Source organism: Garra rufa, chromosome 10 (assembly GCF_049309525.1).
Source record: "Garra rufa chromosome 10, GarRuf1.0, whole genome shotgun sequence".
NCBI classification, from domain to species: domain Eukaryota; kingdom Metazoa; phylum Chordata; class Actinopteri; order Cypriniformes; family Cyprinidae; genus Garra; species Garra rufa.
In genome coordinates, this window is record NC_133370.1 from 14,950,399 (window position 1) to 14,969,828 (window position 19,430).

At 37.8% G+C, this 19,430-nt stretch overlaps 2 protein-coding genes across 3 annotated transcripts in view; one reads left to right on the top strand and one right to left on the bottom strand.

Annotated features, from left to right (window-relative positions):
- The first annotated feature begins 3,079 nt into the window (after positions 1 to 3,079).
- gpr160 (G protein-coupled receptor 160) lies at positions 3,080 to 4,182 on the top strand. Its single transcript, XM_073848064.1, has one exon. It carries the CDS (start codon positions 3,113 to 3,115, stop codon positions 4,022 to 4,024), a length of 912 nt encoding a protein of 303 aa, XP_073704165.1. The 5' UTR covers positions 3,080 to 3,112; the 3' UTR covers positions 4,025 to 4,182.
- Positions 4,183 to 6,159: 1,977 nt separating this feature from the next.
- skila (SKI-like proto-oncogene a) overlaps positions 6,160 to 19,430 on the bottom strand; it is a 36,662-nt gene continuing 23,391 nt past the window's right edge. Inside the window, exons 3-8 of one of the 2 annotated variants that reach the window (XM_073848800.1) lie at positions 18,912 to 19,004; positions 16,609 to 16,694; positions 16,258 to 16,403; positions 14,020 to 14,282; positions 12,162 to 12,383; positions 6,160 to 10,298 (exon numbers count right to left, since the gene is read on the bottom strand). In XM_073848800.1, coding sequence (XP_073704901.1) covers positions 10,050 to 10,298; positions 12,162 to 12,383; positions 14,020 to 14,282; positions 16,258 to 16,403; positions 16,609 to 16,694; positions 18,912 to 19,004 — 1,059 coding nt within the window. In that variant the 3' untranslated portion in view covers positions 6,160 to 10,049. Of the gene's footprint in view, positions 10,299 to 12,161; positions 12,384 to 14,019; positions 14,283 to 16,257; positions 16,404 to 16,608; positions 16,695 to 18,899; positions 19,005 to 19,430 lie in introns of both variants that reach the window. The other variant, XM_073848799.1, reaches the window with a different exon arrangement.

Sequence of the window (19,430 nt, forward strand, 5' to 3'; positions counted from 1 at the left end):
GGGGCGAGCCTTGGTGACGTTGTAGACGGTGTATGTACCATTCCTCCAAGTTTCAAGTCTCTACGAATTACGGTTTGGTCTGCCCGACCAGTTTTTACGTAGAGATTGCTGATCCTTGGCTATTCTAGAAATTACAATAGGGTTTCAGTGTTTTGAACTCCTAATAATCAAGGAATCAATCAGGAGTAGATTTTAAAATCAACTGATAGCTTAATATTTTAGGTACACAACACATACCTATGGTTGTGATTCCCATATTGTGAACTACACTACAAGGTTTCTTAAGTAAACAGAAATTCAATAAGAGACATTCATTTTTCTTTCTTAAATTTTCTGTCACGTGATGAACTGAATTTACACAGGTGTGCAACTGGGACCATTACATAAAAACAGACAATACTTTTCCAGCATGAATAAGCAGGGTATAAACAGGTGTGGTTTGCCAGCTGTTGTTATGATTTATTCTTTCATCAGGGTTTAATATCAATAGCAGCTGCATAAAGCCAGTGCATCAACAGCTGCTATATTAAACTAATTTTTTTCACGTAAGATTGGGCGCGGCCATTTGTAAATGTTATGTGCCTGGCTTCCAGTTGAACCACGGCAGTTAATTTTAGCTGTACAAGACAGCTAGTTCTGCTGCTTGATATTGCAAATAGGTGTGTCTTACTATATTTTATAAATGCATTATCTTAATTATAAACACACTGGTTTGTTTTATTATTCTCGTTACTTCCCTATGATATGTTGATATGTGATTTTTTTTTACTCATGCCTGCCGACACATCTAAAATTACAAACATTGTATTTTAGAAAGAAGCTAGTGCTCTGCTTTATTTAACCAGTTTATAAAAAGTAAAAATGTGATTTTTTTTTGTCGTTGTTGTTGTCATTTACAAAAACAGTCAGAATACAAAGGTATGTTCGCATGACCATCATGGAAAAGTTTGAGTTTTTGCAGTTAAATTCAAAGAAATGGAATTGAGGCAAAACCCTGTTTTGAGTTATGCATGGTGAAAGGTTTATTACCCATTCACTTTAAACCACCTCCGGTAGGTCAAATAGTGACCTTCTCTGTCTAGGAATCAATGGCCAACCCAACACCTTGCAGGATGAAAGTTTAATGATGGGAACAGAGCCATTAATAAGGAAAGGAGCATAACTAGACTGCTGCACCCTGTAATCATGTCCAGTGTCTTTGTAGTCAGCTGCTTTTTTAAGCACTGAGCAATCAGCCAAGAATTGTTAATCATTTTCAAACATTTAGAGTACGCAGGGTTAACCTTACCGTAGTACTTAACACTGATTATGTCAGACTTTCAATATCCTTCGTCCCTTGAATTAAGATCATAATAATTCATTTTAAAGCACAGCCACCACCAAGTCAGGCTTTAGCGCCTTGTTTTACTTTGAGATCATTCTGAGGTTAAATACATAGTTTAATAGCTGTGATACTGTTTTTGAAATCAAAGCTATGACATGAAACACTGGCATAACAATCACTTAATTTATTAAAAAAATTACCCTGTTTAAAAGTTTACATACGCTTGATTCTTAATAATGAGTTACCTGAATGATCCACAGCTGTTTTTTTGTTTTGTTTTGTTTTTTTGTTTAGTGATGTTGTTCATGAGTCCCTTGTTTGTCTTAAACAGTTAAACTGCCCGCTGTTCTTCAGAAAAATTCTTCAGGTCCCACAAATTCTTTGGTTATTTAGCATTTTTGTGCATTTGAACCCTTTCCAACAATGACTATATGATCCATCTTTTCACACTTAGGGACTCATATGCAACTATTACAGAAGGATGCTCCAAAAGGAAAAATTATGCATTTCCTATTTTGCCTAAATATCATATTTCCATGTAGTGCTGCCTTTCAGAAGCTAGAGAAGATACTTAAATGTTCCCCAGATGACAAAATAAGTTAAATTTACCCTGATCTTCAAATTTAAAAGTTTTTATCCTCCGGCTCTTAATGCGTATGAGTCCCTCAGTTGTCTTCAGTGTGAAAAGATGGATCTTCAAAATCATACAGTCATTGTTGGAAAGGGTTCAAATACACAACAATGCTGAAAAACCAAAGAATTTGTGGGACCTTAAGGATTTTTCTGAGGAACGGTGGGCACTTTAACTGTTCAGGACAAAAAGGGACTATTATTTTCTTGTGTGGACTTTTTCAAGTGAAATATCTTATTCAGATCAGTATTAAATAAAAAAAATAACATGCATTTTGTAATAGCCTCTTATTTTACTAAAATAATTAACATTTTGCAGATTCTGCAAGTTGTATGTAAACTTTTGGCTTCAACTGTAATTGTAATTTATTTCTCTCAGCAACTGCATTGGATTACAGTTACATTTATTTTGTAATTAAATTACATAACTCACGTTACATGTAATTAGTTACTCCCCAACACTAGAAGTTTTGGCATGTTTTTCTTGAAAATCTTGAGCATTAGAGCCATAAAATGACTGACTAAAAACTGTATTTGGGGCAATATTGTTTGTTGTCATGCAAATGGTCCAACAAATATAGATTTTAAGTTAATTAAGTTAATTCTTTGATTCATTTTTTAGATCATCATAGTTGTAAATGTATAAAAGCAGTTAAAGTTTAAATTCTGGGTTTGGACATTTGAAAAGTATCCAAATTAAATGACGTGGTTTTCCAATAAAAACTGATGTGTTTTTTTATATCAATACACTTTGTTTTTATTGGCAGCAGTTGATGAATGAAAAGGCAGGTACTGACAAGTACTGCGCTGTTGGTAATCATGTTACTCTAGTCATGTTAGTGTTTATTTTCAGTTTCTATTAATATTTTAATATGCAAGTTGCTGAATGAGTAGTGTTTTTGAGTCACCATTAGCACCTATGTATTTGCAAAAGAAAAGTCTACATTTAAATAATGCACATACGTGCTTGACTAATAATAAAGACCTTCCAGTGAAAGTAGGCTATTCAATAAATGTGCAGGGCTGGCCTTCACCTCAGTAGGGTGTGTCTACTGACAGACAGCTGATGTGAACTGTTTCAATGAGGAACTGTTGGCTGGTTACAAGAAATACTGGTCTTTTGATTGTTGTGATTTCTGGCTTGGACTATGCCGTACCATGGAGACATCAATCCCCTCGCTTCTGCTGGTTCTGTGGCTCAAGAGTTTGCTGAACTGGCTGGTGGTTGCGGTGCAGCGGCACTACATCATCAAGAGCTTTTCAGGATTCTTCTGCATTTCCTTGGCACTGATTGACAGCCTCTTGAGTTTATTCCTCACAGCTATTTTCTATCTGGAAGACTTCAACATCTCAGGCTGGCACTTCACCAGGTATCACATATGCCTGCTGGCTCAGATGACCTGTTTTATCTATGCTGTGCTCCACTGGCCAGTCTTCCTCCTTGTAGGATTAGATAACTTCTGGACGCTATCATCAAGCTCAACTCACACATCCTGGAAACAAAAGCTGACTTACATTGCTGGAGTGTGTCTCCTTTGGATTCTATCAGCTTTGTACGTTTTCTGGAAACCTGGTGTTGTTTTGTCATTAGGAGATGATGAGGAACACCAGTGCGAGATGTTTAGCAGCCCTCAGGCTTCGCAGGTTCTTGTCGCGTTGCTTCTGACGGTCACCTGCGTCGTTCTTTACTCCTACGCTCCGTTTGAAAATTGGAGGGTGCAGGTGTTTCTGCATTCCGCCCAACAAAGCTGCTTAGTTTGTTTAAGGCAAACTATGCACACGTTCCTCAGCACATGGGTCTCGTTTGTCGTTCTGATGATAATCTCGCCGCTGCTGCTTATAGAGATGCAAGCGCACCTGCAGATGAACGTCGTCTGGTTGTGTTTCCTCAACAGCTTCTCCGTCGCTTTGGTTTTGTGCGGCCGCTCTTTTACATCGAATTCCAAGAAAAGCGTCAGCATTACAGATGGTTTTTGCTCCTGGTACTTTTGTTTTACATGTGGAGCTGACGAGTGGAATTATGGACAACAATCCGGCGACCGCACTGAAGTTAAAAAACTTAATATCTGACATGTTTACTGTGGAGAAGGCGTTTTTTGTTTGATTTCTGGTTTGCATTTAAAAAAGAAAAATTACAAATACTTTTTTGCACAACTGATCCGTCTCTTTACTATTAGAACGATGAACATAGGATCAAAACCTTTTACCAGAATACAGGTGTTATGATTCAAACGTAGAGCTCACAATTACAAGTGTTTTTCCGTTTATATGCAAATAAACTGAAGCCATGAACATTACAAGGAAGATACAGAAGCAAGGAAGTATATAGGATCTGAACTAGCAGTCTAACCGGTTATTCACTCCCCGATACTACTGCAGTTTAGGAATATTTACATAAGACAGCATTCAAGACATATCATCCAAAAAACAAAAATCTGTCAATATTTACACTATGTCGTTTGAAACTTGTGAGACTTTCTTCTGCAGAACCGAAATTAAGAACGAACCCTTTAAGATATGAAAGTCAGGCAAATAAATGTTTAATGGAGTTTTAAAATGTTTTATTTAATAAAGAGTTTGTTGAACCTTTAGACAAACTGTAAAAGAACATATATTAAAAAATGCTTATATGAGAATATGAAGGTGATTCATGGAGGAACACAAACTAAAAAATTCCTAAACTAAGCCAAAATATGCACTTTGGTGCAGCTTACACAACAAAAAAGTGAAATTACATCTGACAGCTTGCAATGTAAATCAGGAACTAGTAAATATTAGTCGTCAACCGATATCCGCCAATGATACGTCTCAGTAAGCTTATATTTTGATATTTGTACAAATCAAAATTCCTCAAAAAGCATGTTGTATCATATTTGAAACATACCTATTAACACAAGTCTTATTTTAAAGGGAACCCCACGTATTAAAGGGATAGTTCACCCAAAAATGAAAATTTGATGTTTATCTGCTTACCCCCAGGGCATCCAAGATGTAGGTGACTTTGTTTCCTCTTTTAATTCCTGGGGTTCCCTTTAAAATAAAAGTTGTGTTAATAGGCTAATGATGTCTCTTATATACATATATATCGTTTTTACATATTTTGGACTATGGGGGCACCATCATTTCGATGACGTGAAATGGTTGCAATCTGTGAGCTATGTACTGCCTGCTATTTTTACCGCAACAACTAGGAAAATAAAATACTGATACAATGACACATTGTGCGGCTTTTGGCTGTAATTTTCAGTCGAAGAGCAACAAGAGAAACAATGTAAGTCTTCACTGCTTTTCCTAGCGATAAAAAGAGGAGAAAAGAATGGGAAGATGCCTGTGGGCTAACAAAACTTCCGAAAGACCCGCGTCTTTGTTCTCTCCACTTTAGTTCTGATGCCTTTAAGGCTTCTAGTGGACCACATACTGAAAGAGCTTACAAACAACAGAGACAAGAGACGCTAGATGCCATTCTGGTATGCAGACACTTATGATGATGCCCCTGAAGGAGTTTCTCAGCGCAGATTTCACTCAGTATACGAGGTGTTTAGACTCCCTGTGGGGAAAAATCGATAGTATGGCATTTGGTTTAAGTCTATATATCTGTATTTTATTTTCTGATTTGTGTTGCAGTAAAAATAGGAAAAGTTAGTGCCAGTAACTCTCCATGTGCAACCATTTCACGTCATAATGGCGCCCCCCATAGTTCAAAATATGTATCAAACCATGTGGATTTTTAAAATAACAAATCTTTAATGGGTTTTCTACTACATATTTCAGTAGAAAACATCATTTACATTATATTAAGCCATACATGTCATAATACCCAGGGTTCCCTTGAAAATAAAACGGATAATTAAGTAAACCTAGTTGCTTTAATTCAGTAAGTGTTTGTCTTGAAATATTATTAACAGTATAAAAGAAGATTGTGTACAAGTTTCTCAGCAAAATTAATCATGTTGATAATTTAGAGGCCTTAGAAATTAATGTAGTACATGTTAAATGTATCAAATATTATATAGAAAGACACACAGGAACAATATTAGGGTGAGTAAAACAATGCAAGAATGTGTGTGAACTGTCCTTTTAAGTAAAATGAATAATTTTAGTTATTCTTCATCTGGATGTTTTCTGTTAAATAGCTTGAGTGCTAAATCTACTAAAGCAAATGTGCATGAAATGCAAAAAAAAAAAAAGTACAACGACACAGGCGGTTTGACACTACAGAACTTTACTTGAATTGAATCCAAGTTCATTGTCTATACAAGATATATTTACAATGTCTGAAATAGGGGAAATAAACAATAAAACACTAGATACAACTGAGGTATTAGCTAAAAGCATGTACATGTATTTAACTCGTAAATATCAATCATGATAAACAGTTCGAGATGTGTCATCTGCTTTAGAAAACATCTTATCACAACATGAGGTAGGAGAGCAACGTCTCAATTTTCATGCAAGAGCAAAAAACCTCTCATCACACTGTAGGATTGGCAACAGATTATGCAATGGTACACACAAACACTGCATCTCAGAATTGCAACTCAAAATATCTTTGCCGTTTACAAAAGTCGTAAACAATGATATCGTTTCTATTACAGTGTTGAGTGTGTTCTCAAAGAAAAAGGAAAAAGCGTCACATCTGATTTTTAATTTTTTAATTTTTCTTTTTTTAGTAGTAATGTCTCAGTTACACATTAGAAAAGGTGTGATCAAGATCATAGGGACACATGCTGTGCTGGCAGGTAGTTATTTGTATTATACGTGTATTTTTAACTTTATAAAAAATGTTTTGTTTACATAATTGTACTTTTTTTTTATTTCTCTTTTGTCATTAATCAGCTCAAGGGAGCCACAGTATTCATCATCCCCCGTAAAATGGGATATTTCCTCTATAATGCAAAATACATGGTAGCTTTGCTGAAAAACTCTAGCTTTAAGGTACAACTTTGCTAATTATATTATACCAGGCCTATACATATAAGATATTCAACATATTCACACCTCTGGAATATATACAACATCATCCGTATTCATTTTCTTAACACTGCAAAAGCCAAAAACAGGTTTGTTGTTTCTAAAGAGTGCTGTATTCCTATGCCCAGAATTCAATTTAACACGGCATCCTACATAGAAGATATACAGCGCCCCCCTGTGTACAAAATGCAATTTACATCGTTACAAATGAAAAGGTATACTCTAGAAAGCTTCAGAAATACATTTTAATACCCAAAACTATCAAAAACAGCATTGAAACTGGCTGCTACAGAGGTAACTGTGGTGAAAACAAAAGAAAACCTAATACTGATTGTACAGAAATTGTAGTCGACACTGTTGCATTACAGTGCCAAAACAAATGCTACAATCTCTCAAAAGAACTACACATGAAATCAGAGCTATATGTTTTTATATATATATATGTATATATATAAAAAAAAAAACATGTCTCATTTGTCACTGACACACACAGTCTCTCATATCAAAAGTTTCTAGCATCTATATTAGGCTCTTGAGCACATTTTGTGCCTGTTTACATAAAGACTCTTCTCAGACAATATGGAGGAAAAGCTTGTATGTGTGAGAGAAATCATTTCTGTATTTTCGCATTGAATCTGTGTTTTAGCATGACAATATAGTAGCTAACAATACATGCATTATTTCACTCCCTTCTAAGAATTTGAAATTCTTAATTTTTTAAATATATTCATATGTGTGTGTGTGTGTGTGTGTGTGTGTGTGTGTGTGTGTGTGTGTGTGTGTGTGTGTGTGTGTGTGTGTGTGTATATATATATATATATATATATATATATATATATATATAAAGGGGATAAGGAATAGCTGAACACCACTAAAATAACAATCTCAGTGGGCTCCAATGAAATGGACGAAATGACCCACTGACAGGGGTTGTGAACATCATGCATCCCTACACCACCTCACATACTTTATCAACCACTCTTCAGGCAAAAAAAAAAAAGAAGAAAATTAGGATAAAACCCCCCAAAAACAAGATTGTGGGCTATGCCCACTTTCGCAAATGTGATCATAAACCTTGAAAGATTATTTATAAGATTTTAGTTAATATATTAATGACTACCGTATGTACAAAGTGTATATAAATCTTTATTAGTTAATACATTAAATAATTTCTGAATAATTTCAAGAAAAAGCACTCATTTACAATATAGTTTCGCTTTTCGATTCTTCATAGCTGGATGTATTCACATAAGTCAGGGTGTTTCTTTGAGCTTTCCTCTTTTGCATCTAAGAGGGTTTTTTTGCACTGTACACATTATCAGGTTAAGAAAACTGCTGTGGCTTGGCTGACTTTGAGTTGTGCACAGTGGAATGTTCTATGTCTATGTGACGTATGAAAAAAACGGCTCTAGTGGCAAAAACGCTTTACTTCCTGCGTCCATCTTTCTTCATCCATCTAACAGTGGATGTACGAGTGGGCATCAGAGGCAGCTGCCCCATTCTGCGGAGACAAAGCGTGCCTCTTCAACCCTCAGTGACTGGGAGCTAACGTGACAGCATTAATTCCTTTACGTCCCTCCCTTGGCCCCCTGTCTGTTTTTCTTCTCTCTGTCAGACCTGTTTGTTCAGTCATCCAAAATAATGACACAGAGGAATGAATAAGGGGGGCATTGCGACAGCCAAATCATTTAACCTGGAATCCAGCATTCAAAAACTATAGAACAAATTGTGATACACTTCAATGCTTAGGTTTACCTTTAATTGCACTACTAATGGATCCTCGCGGGATTTGCTAAGAAAGTGACAAATGTAAGGTCTGCTGTGTGCTTTGTTTGAAACTAGGATGTTGATTTAGTCATTTATGAGCAGGTACAACCACAAAGGTCTTTTTGGTGCTACAGGAACCTTTTTTATGTTGCCTGTAGTTAAAGGGATAGTTTAGCCAAAAATGAAAATTCTGTCATTAAGTAATCACCCTCATGTTGTTCCAAACCCGTAAGACCTTCGTTCATCTTCAGAACACAAATTGAGATATTTTATGAAACCCGAGAGCTTTCTGACTCTCCATAGACGCACTACGTAGGTGGTTATTTTATTATAAAAATGTCATATTAGGTTTTTTTTGCACACAAAAAGTATTTTCATAGCTTCATAAAATTCAGGTTGAACCACTGATGTCACACTGACTATTTTGTCGATGTTCTTGGTATGTTGTAGGACCCTTGCTGTCTATAGAGGGTCAGAAAGCTCTCAGATTTCATTAAATATCTTAATTTGTGTTCTGAAGATGAACAAAGGTCTTACAAGTTTGGAACGAGCAATTAAAGATGGAATTTTCATTTGTGGGTAAACTATCCCTTTAAACCTGGGCTGAGTTTCATAGTGTTCTCCAGCAGGGGGCGAATGTGAGTCTTTGTTTACTGCATCATGGAGCTGTTTGTCATATACCAGCCTGCAAAGGGTCAGCAGTGCAGACAGGAAACATATAATCAACACCAGACTGAAAAGACAAACAGCAGGCAGGGAAAGAATAAAATGGAGGAAGAGGGTAGGATTATGATCTTAAACCCTATGCTTCGGAATGGCTTGAATTAAATATAATGACTTGAAGATGCTATAGAATAATATTTTACTGATATTCTTTGTGATATTGACAAAAACTCTCTCCCATTTTTTTGATACAAAATTAAAATATAAAGTAAACATCCACGGTTTCCTCGCTGCTGGAGGGCACTGGCGTCTTGCCGTTTGGCATCCCGGGGCTGTGTCACATTTTAGTGAGTGTCAGTTTCCTGTATCCACCGGAAAAGCACTCGAGCGCTTTTTCCAACGCCGCAGGAGGCAAGAAGTCCTACAAGGATATAGCTCTGCTGTCCAATCAGCGCGACTATAAATTAAAACAAACATGTACATCCAAAAAAAATGCTTAACGACTGGTCGAAAAGTCTTTTTAAATTAAACACAGTCTCTTTTTTTTGTGGTGGTGCGACACAAAGGGAATGGGAGAGCTGCTCTTTTTCTGCAGAGGTTGTCTTGTGTTTGTCTGTGACTCTGCAGGGAGTGGGCGAGCGTGTTCCTGGGCTACAGGCATGGAAGTGTGGGGGGGAGGTGAGCGAGGAGGAGTTTATCTGGAGGTTACCTCGGGGGCCGGTGAGGAAAGGGAATGCTGGGATTGGGGGCTTGCAGAGGGGGTCGGGGGCTGGGCAGGGCTACTGCTGCGGCTCCCCTTGGTGCCAGACTGGACCATCTGCTGCTGAAGCTGCGAGATCATGAGCTCTAGCTTCTCTCTGGCCTCCCGTTCTCTGCAGAGCTCATCCTGCAGTTCCTGCCGCTCCGCCTCGGCTCGCTCCAGACGGCAGCGAAGATCGCACAGCTGCGAAGAGAAAGAAAGAGGTTCAGTATAGGAATGCACAAAAAATATTCTATACAACTCAAATATGAATTGAGTGATTTCTGCACGGTAGAGCAAATCTACAGCGCCATTTTAAGAGAAGAATCGTGTCCGTGCAGATAACAGAGCATGTGTGAGTAATCTCAGCACTTGGAAAGAACGGTTCACTGGATACTGTGCACATGGTGAACGTCTATCCATACTCATGGGCAAAGGTGTATTTTTAAAGAGGCCGAGCGGAAACAGAAAATGAGGTCTACCTAAGCCTTACTTAGTCAAAAAGACTCACAATCACAATTTATTTTAACTCACCCTCTGAACTGAACAATGAGCTTAGAAGCTAAAGAAAGCACGCAAGAAAAAAAAAACTAGTATGCAAGAAAGAAAACAAAAAAAACTAATGAATTTACATCTGACTTTGTGAACTGTTTTCGGTGATTTGATATCTAAAACAGTGTTATTTTAGTATTATTTATATACTATTATGAAATTGTATTCATAAATATTTTTTTAATTCATTTATTATTATATTTATTTAAATTTATTTAATTTATTTATTGTCTTATTTATTCCTTATAACTTTATTTTATTTCAAGGCAACATTACTTATTTATTTTTATTTTTTAAGTGCATTTTTTCATGTAATATTTATATTTAATTTTATTTATTTATTATGGAGTCTTATATCTCATTTACTCTTATATTTAGCAACATTAAAGGCACACAAAATCAATGGTTTTCAAAATGTGATAATCTTCAAAAAAATCTTTAAATAAATAATAATAAAAATATTACAACATGCAAATGTTATTTAAATTATTTTTTTATTTTAATTTTAGTAATTTGATTTTTTTTTTTGTTCTATTCCATATAACTTTATTTTTATTTCAAGGCAACATTAAAAATTTTGTTACAATTTTAAGTGTAACTTTTTCCATGTAATATTTATATTTGATTTTATTTCAGCTGAAAATTATTTCTAACAGTTTTAGACTTTTCCATTTACTCCTATATTTAGCTAAATTAAGCAGACATCACAAAATCAATTGTTTTTTAAAAATGTAATACTCTTTAACAAATCTTAAAACTCTTTAATAAATCTTGAAATAAATCGTAAAAATATTACAACATGCAAATATTATTTAAATTATTATTTTTATTTGAGTAACTTGATATATTTATTTATTATTGTTTTATTTATTAATTGTTTTATTTATTCCATATAACAATTTTTATTTCAAGGCATTACTAATTTGTTTCATTTTAAGTGTAACTTTTTCATGTAATATTTATATTGAATTTCATTTCAGCTTTATTTCTATTACTGAAAATGATTTCTAAAAGTTTTAGACTTTTCTAGACTCCTCTATTCTATTTACTCTTGTATTTAACTACATTAAAGACACAAATACACAAAATCAATGGTTTTCAAAATGTGATAAAAATCATGAATAGTAAAAAATATGCAAATGTAATTTAAATTAATATTTTTATCTTTGTCATTTGATATATTGTTCATTCTCAGTTCATGTTAACTAATGTAGTTAACTAATGAACCTTATTATAAAGTGTTAACGAAAAAAAAGTTGTAGCACCGCTGCCCTAATTTATAGTTGAAATGCAGAAATCAGACCCAGTGTGCAAATCAGTCAGGCACAGTCTCTCCATCTCAGTGTGTGCGTGCGTATCTGTCTTCCCGTTACTGAATCACTCCCACACACAGATGAGCTGCGCTGATACATGCAGCATATTGCATTGGGTACAGGAATAATTCACACTGGGTATAGTTTATCATTGCATCACACAGTCATTCGGGCACGCTCAGATAAGCTCTGCTGCATGTACCTGCGCGTTGTACTGTGCCTCCTGCTCTTTGGGTTGGCAGGCGCAGCTCTGCTGTCTGAGCTGCTCGAGTCGGTGTTCCAGCTGTCTCTGCTCCTGCCGCACCTCCCCCAGTCTCTGAGCATGCTCAGTGTGCACAGCCTCCAGCTCGTTCTGCAGCTCCAGCTGCTCCGCAGACAACTCCCTCAGCCTGGCTGCCTCGCCCCCGCGCACTGCCTCCAGCTCCTACACACACACGCACATCGAGACATGCGTCAAACAATGTATGGCAAAGGTTGAGGGTTTGTAGTGGACGAGTCGGGGGTGATTAAACTCAACTAGAACGCACTCCATTCTGCTCTGGCCTTCACCTTTACTCTCGCTATAACAAGGTCTCTCTCTTTTCACAGGACTACAAAAGAGCTGCTCAGATACACAACTATTCCATCTCCCTGGCTCCGTTCCAATCTCTAGTGAGCTGCCTATTTAGACTTCATAGGCGTGCACCCAACATGAAGGCTGCTCTGAGCAGAAGGAAGAAATCACGCTGCGTTTTAAGATAGCTGTTTAGGCCAAAATCTTGGGCAGAATCGCATGTATCATTTCACGGATGAGGCAATGCCAGATGCAATACGAAAAACAATGATAATTTTCATCCAAAAAGGAAATGCTGATTATAAATATGCACTATTGCATAATTATGTGCATATTTGTGAGATTGGATCACAAAACCAGTCTTAAAGCAACACTAAAGAATTTCTCCCTCTACAGGTTGGAAGCGGAATTGTCCATTACCGCTGTGGTAAATAATTTAGCCTACTATTGCGTCACATGCACATTATTTGTTTGGAGGCTATCCAGGACCGGCTTTGGAAATGACGATGTCCAGTGACAAGGTAGAGTATGTTGCATGACTTTATGAAAGTATGAAAACGAAATAAAACATAATAATGACATTGTTTGCTATTTTTTTTCTTCCGTAAAGCAAGTCGCATTTGTAGTTTCATTTGAACTACAAAACCGCTACCCGGAAACCCAAACTTCCATAGTGCTGTTATGGCCGATAGAGGGTCGCAAAGCGAATGTGAAAGTGCCGTTTCACCCTGTTATGAGTTGATGAACCACTGACACGAGTTCGGATACATTATTTTAAGGTAAAAAAAAACCTCTTTAGTGTTGCTTTAAGTTGCATGGGTATATTTGTAGCAATAGTCAACAATACATTACATGGGTCAAAATTATCGCTTTTTATTTTATGCCAAAAATCATTAGGATATTAAGTAAAGATAATGTTCCATGAAGAAATTTTGTAAATTTCCTACTGCAGATATATCAAAACTTAATTTTTGATTAGCAATAACTTTAAAGGCGATTTTCTCAATTTTAAGACTTTTTTGCACCCTCAGATTCCAGATTTTCATAGTTGTATCTCAGCCAAATATTGTCCTATCATAAACCATATATCAGTGGAAAGCCTATTTATTCAGCTTTCAGATGATGTATAAATCTCAATTTCAAAAAAATTACCCTTATGACTGGTTTTGTTGTCCAGGGTCTTTACAAAAAAAAGAAAAAAGACACTGCTGACTTAAAATTTTAGGAAGGGGGTCTGTCGCAAGAGAATCATCACATTTCAGGTTAAAATTCCCTGTAATGTGCCATTAGTTAGCATATGCTAACATCAGTCCCTATTATAACCAGTTGTGAGCATGGTATACGTGGCGTTCATGGTGTACAAAGCCAATAGGTTAGTAGGTTATATGAATTACGATGCTTCCTTATAAGCCAATGCAGACAGCAGACAGTCGGGCAGCTCATTAGGGTTTGGAACAGAGCCTGTGTGACTCAGGAAGGGCTGATTTGTCTAATCTGACTGTCTCACCATCTCCAGCTGCAGCTGTTTCTTAAGGGTGGAATTCAGCTTTTCTTGCTGCCGCCGGTACATCTGCACGATCTCCAGCATGATCCTGTCCTTGTCGTCCTCCGCTCCGCTGTCTTTGCCCTCCGTGGGAATGGGGGCGTGCTGCTTGCCGCCCAGGCTAGTCTCCATGGCGACTGACGGAGGAGGTTGGCGGCGCTCGTTCGCTTCGCCCGCGTGGTGGGATTTGGCCTCCTCTGCAATGGAGGAAGGAGATGCGGGAAGATCTGAGGGAAAGAGAAGAAAGAGTTAACCAGGCTCATGCGATCACACACACACCTTATCTGTCATGTGCTGAAAGTCTGTGTGACTAATTCTCTGTGGGTGTCTGTCTTTGAAGGTCAGCGTAGAGGGGAAGAACTGGAAGTATCACACAGAAATGTGAGGCATGCAGAGAGTGGAGAATTTCTCCATCTGAAATATTTTTTTAACGCTGCTAAGGTGCTACACACGATCTACATACAAATCACCTGCACCGCATGTATGTTTAGAGGAGCAATACGAGAGTCCAAAGGGACTGAGAGAGAGAGAGAGAGAGAAAGAGTGAGCGAGTGTAAGAGAGATATAGCTCATTTAAATGTAGGACAGGCAGGCTAGGCTGCAGGTCTGGCACTGCAGAGCTGGATAACAGCCTCGCTTTGCTGCTAGCCTCTACTGTGACTAAGACCTGTCTGTCACACTCAGAAGAATGATTCAGAGATGGAGAACGAGAGATGGAAGAGACACGTGGAAGCCAGGATGGAGAATGGGTGGATTTAAATAAAAAGAGACTAATTGAGAATAAAGAGAGTGGGGAGCACAGAGAGACAGATTGGAAAAAAAAAGAAAAAAAAAAGAAAAGAGAGAGACGGAAAGAAGGAAGAGAGACAGAGGGCACCTGGATACAGAAGAGATCCATCAAAGGGATAGTTTACCCAAAAATAAAAATGGTCATTAATTACTCGCACTCATGTCTTTCCAAACCCGTAAGAACGTTGTTAATCTAAACACAAATTAAGATATTTTTGATGAAATCCAAGAGCTTTCTGACCCGGCATAGACAGCAATGCAACTGACATGTTCACAGGGTTCATACAGATACTGTTAAAATGAAATTCAAGGACTTTTCAAGCACTGCTTTTTTATTTTTAAAGATCAGAGATCTTACAAGCAAAAAAAAGAAAAGAAAAAAAAGTGAAACAAATGATTCACAATATGCACTCTGAAGTCCCGAAATTAATCAAATGATTCGTAAACCTGCACCAAATTCTCAATATGAATAATGATTCGTGAACCATCATTTTAGATCAGGACTCGGAGCGCAGATTGCGAATCATTCAATTCGCGAAATGATCGGTGGTTCAACCTTAATTTTCTGAATCTATGATTTTTTGCATACAAAAAAAGCAAAAATAAAGACTTTATTCAGCAATTTCTACTTTTATATATCAGTCTTTGCCGCACATTCACAAGAGTACTTCAGAGCATGGGTACTGGCGTTCTGACGTAGAACTTGGGTGTGCTGAGCCATTTTTTGCACACCTTACTAGCTTTCTGGGTCTTGAACAGTTGTGTTGCCATCTATGCAGGGTCAGACAGCTCTCGGATTTCATCAAAAATATCTTAATTTGTGTTCCGAAGATGAACAAAGGTTTACAGGTTTGGAATGACATAAGGGTGAGTAATTAATGACAGAATTTTCATTTTTGGATGAACTATCCCTTTAAAAAAAAAAAAAAGAGAAAAGGGGAGCCAGGATGGAGAACAGGTACACTGAAGGGAGACAACATAAAAGGAGAAAGAAAGCGATAAGCACAGAGTGAGGTGAGCAGTGGGCCAGAGGGGGTTGAAAGAGGATCAAAAAGTGAAAAAAATGGATGAGTGAGGCATAAGGAAAAAAGAAAAAAGAGAAAGACAGGCAGAAGGAGGACTGGAGGAAATGTGGCATGCTGCGGTGGAGGCTAAAGACCCCTCCCCCAGCACTCTAGAGCGATCTGACACTCGCAGGGATGACGGCCTCTTTTCTCTCTCTTCACTGGCAACTATAAAAGGTGAGTTGTATTAATCATTAGCAAGACAGTCAGCAGCTCCTCACCCTTTAAGTGAGTCAACCACATACATGTCCATAAACTTCTGACCTTTAACAGCACATCATTCTTGGACGTCTTGTGTATGTATGTGCACTCATTTACAAGGATAACTAAATAGTGCGGGGGTACTGACCTGTGGTGGGCTGGCTGTCGTGGGTCAGTGTTCTCCTGCTGTAGTGTTGCTTGAGCAGGGCCCCCAAAACCTCGTGGCTCACCTCCCCCTCCTTCCGCAGGGACACGTTAGGGGCCACCATCTTATCGTACGTGTACAGGTAGTAACTGCAAACATAACACATACCCTCAGGCCAGTGCACACAAGTCTAAAACTCCAACAGTATCAGAATTGTTGCTCTCAGAGAGCCTTTTACACATACAGCTGAGCAGGCAATGATGCATTATAGAGCTAATTGCAATTATCAGATCAGACTAGGATAAATTAACATCCTGGAACAAGGGAATGCTGGGGAAAAAAGCTGGGCCGTACCTTGGGTGGATGATGGGCCCGTGTCCTGGTTCCTCTTTGATGTCAGGAAACAGTCGACTGAACACCAGCGAAGACTGCAAGTTGCCCTGTACGCACACAAACAAGTGTGTATCAATATTAATGAAGCACTTTATTTGAATATGAAATGGACTGTTTGAGCTGCATTAAAATACATGTCTACACATATTTGTGCATGAATAATACAGAAGTTCTTTAAGGTCTCATTACACACAGATTATCCAGCGCATTTGTGCAGGAGCAGTTGAACAGCAATAATTACACACAAACGTACAAACACACACAGAGGGAAACTTGGTGAGGGGAGTGAGGATGCCTGAAGCAGAGTAAACAAAAGAGAGCAGTACAAACATCCTGTTGTAATATCATGTATTCATGAGAAGAACTCATCCATCAGTAGCCACAGAGCACAGGCTGACAGGTAGAGCATTAATGAAGAGGATAAGAGAAAGACAACGCTTAGTGGGTGTGTTTCTGAGGATTTAAAGATCTCAGATGTGTCTCATGTGAAAGGATTTTGAGGGCACCCTGGACCCTGTTTCACCTGACCCTGCCCAATTGTGATCAAGTCAACAAAATGAAAAAGAAAGACACAGGGTGACACCCAGATGGCTGTTGGGACTCTGATGTGTGTGAACTTAGATATTTCTGAATGAATGAGTGATTAAAAGCGAAAACGAGAGGAAGGGGTGTGAATATGGGAGTTGTATAGGGCTGGGTGAGAAGGGTGAGGTCAGTTTTGAGGCCTGTGATGAGTATGACTGAGTAAGATAGAAAGAGGCTGTTTCCTGTTTCTGAAGCTGAGGAAGAGGGTGTGTGTGGATAAACAGGGAGGCTGTTCTGTGCCTTTGTGTAAACAGAGACAAGGAGGAGACGGACCACTTGAAGATAGGGATGTATCGCTATTATCAATAGTAAAGTCTCTTTATCATCGTGGTCACATGACGATATGAAAAGATAGGTCTATCGTGCAAAAAGTGTAGCTTTTAAAACATATTATTCTAACATAAAAGGTCTTTAAAGCTGTGTTTTGGGCCATTATGCTTTGGCACAGTATATGTCAAACGAACTAAAACTGAAAGCACGATATAGCTTAATCCCTTCATCAAGTCTGTTTTCGCTGCACGTTTCAAAGCAAAGCGCGCACTTGTTCAGGCAATCGGCTTGTGGTCCGGTGTTTTCCACACCTCAGCTCAGTTCACAGTAAATACTCCTTTTAATTTATTTCACACTGCAGTTGTTTTACAATATATGGCTTTTACTGTCATAACATAACATAATAATATAAAGTTGTTGTTATTATTATAATAGTCTAATTAGTTTGGCTTCCTAAAAGACAAGTGTGAATGTAATTTAGAGACTGTATACCACAAATAAAAAGAGGATTGAGCCCCCTTTAAAGTTCAGGTACAAGTCAATTCACTTTTTTCTGACTTGAGTTTTCTTAGTTAAAAACTAATTTTGAACTCTCAAAGTGCATTAGATACAATAATTTAACTTTAAAAATTTACAAAAAATATCTCAATAAATATATCGTAGACTTCATATCAAGAGGTATTATCGTATTGTGAAATTTTGATATTTTGACATCCCTACTTGAACAATTAATTTGGAAAAATAGTGGCTGTTGGAAAGGAAGTCCCACTGTACACCGTCTTATTAGCCTAATTTCAGCTAAAGAAGCTAAATTTGTGAAATAATGTCAGCGCTGATAGCCTTGTGGGCAATGCGTCGTTGCGCTCCGGGCATCCCGAGTTTGAATCCAGACTCGTGGATCTTTCCTGATCCCTTTCCCCTCTCTCTCCCATTTTGCTTCCTGTCATTACTCTACTATCTTTAAATTTGTGACCCTGGACCACAAAACCAGTATTAAGTAGCTCGGGTATATTTGTAGCAATAGCCAAAAATACATTGCATGGGTCAAAATTATAGATTTTTCTTTTATACCAAAAATCCAACTGTAAATATATCAAAACTTAATTTTTAATTAGTATTATGCACTGCTAAGAACTTCATTTGGACAACTTTAAAGGCAATTTTCTCAGTATTTTGATTTTTTGCACCATCAGATTCCAGATTTTCAAACAGTTGTATCTTGACTAAATATTGTCCTATTCTAACAAACCACACATAAACAGAAGGCTTATTCAGCATTCAGATTATCTATAAATGTCAATTTAAAAAAATTGACCCTTATGGCTGGTTTTGTGGTGCATGGTCACTTATTAGCCTGACTTGTATTAAACAGACTTTGTTGTAAAGTGATGCAGTACCTTAGACGGTACCTTTTTCTCCAGGGCGCCATCAGACAGCTTGCTGTTAGGTGGGCAGGGTGCAGGACTGGACTTCCTCCCATGGCTGTCATCATCCACCACCTTCTGTGAGAAAACACACAAACACATGCTTTATGAGCACAACCTCATTCACAAGAGCGTTAACATTTAGCTCCAAGCGTTCAGACATGTAATACATCTGATATCACAGAGCTTGTGCACAAATCACCACATTCAATCTGTCCGTCACCTCCTCTGCTCAACGTGTTCGACAAACACGCTGTGAGGCTTGCACATATGCGCGTGTGTGCGCAAGTCACACACTCTGAATCCAGGGCAAGCTCCGTGCTGATGGTTATCAGACTCAGACAGAGCTTAATATAGCTGACACAGAAGGATAGAGACCTTACATTTATCCGACATAACAACCGTTTGCTTCTTAAGACTGCATGTGATTCATATATGCGTTTCTGATGTTTACAATCCGTAACATCCTCTATTTGGCAGAGCAAACCAGAAAGCGCAACGCAC

Bases quoted from the DNA above. Each gene is read 5' to 3' on its own strand.
- gpr160 (XM_073848064.1), top strand. From the start codon at position 3,113: ATGGAGACATCAATCCCCTCGCTTCTGCTGGTTCTGTGGCTCAAGAGT.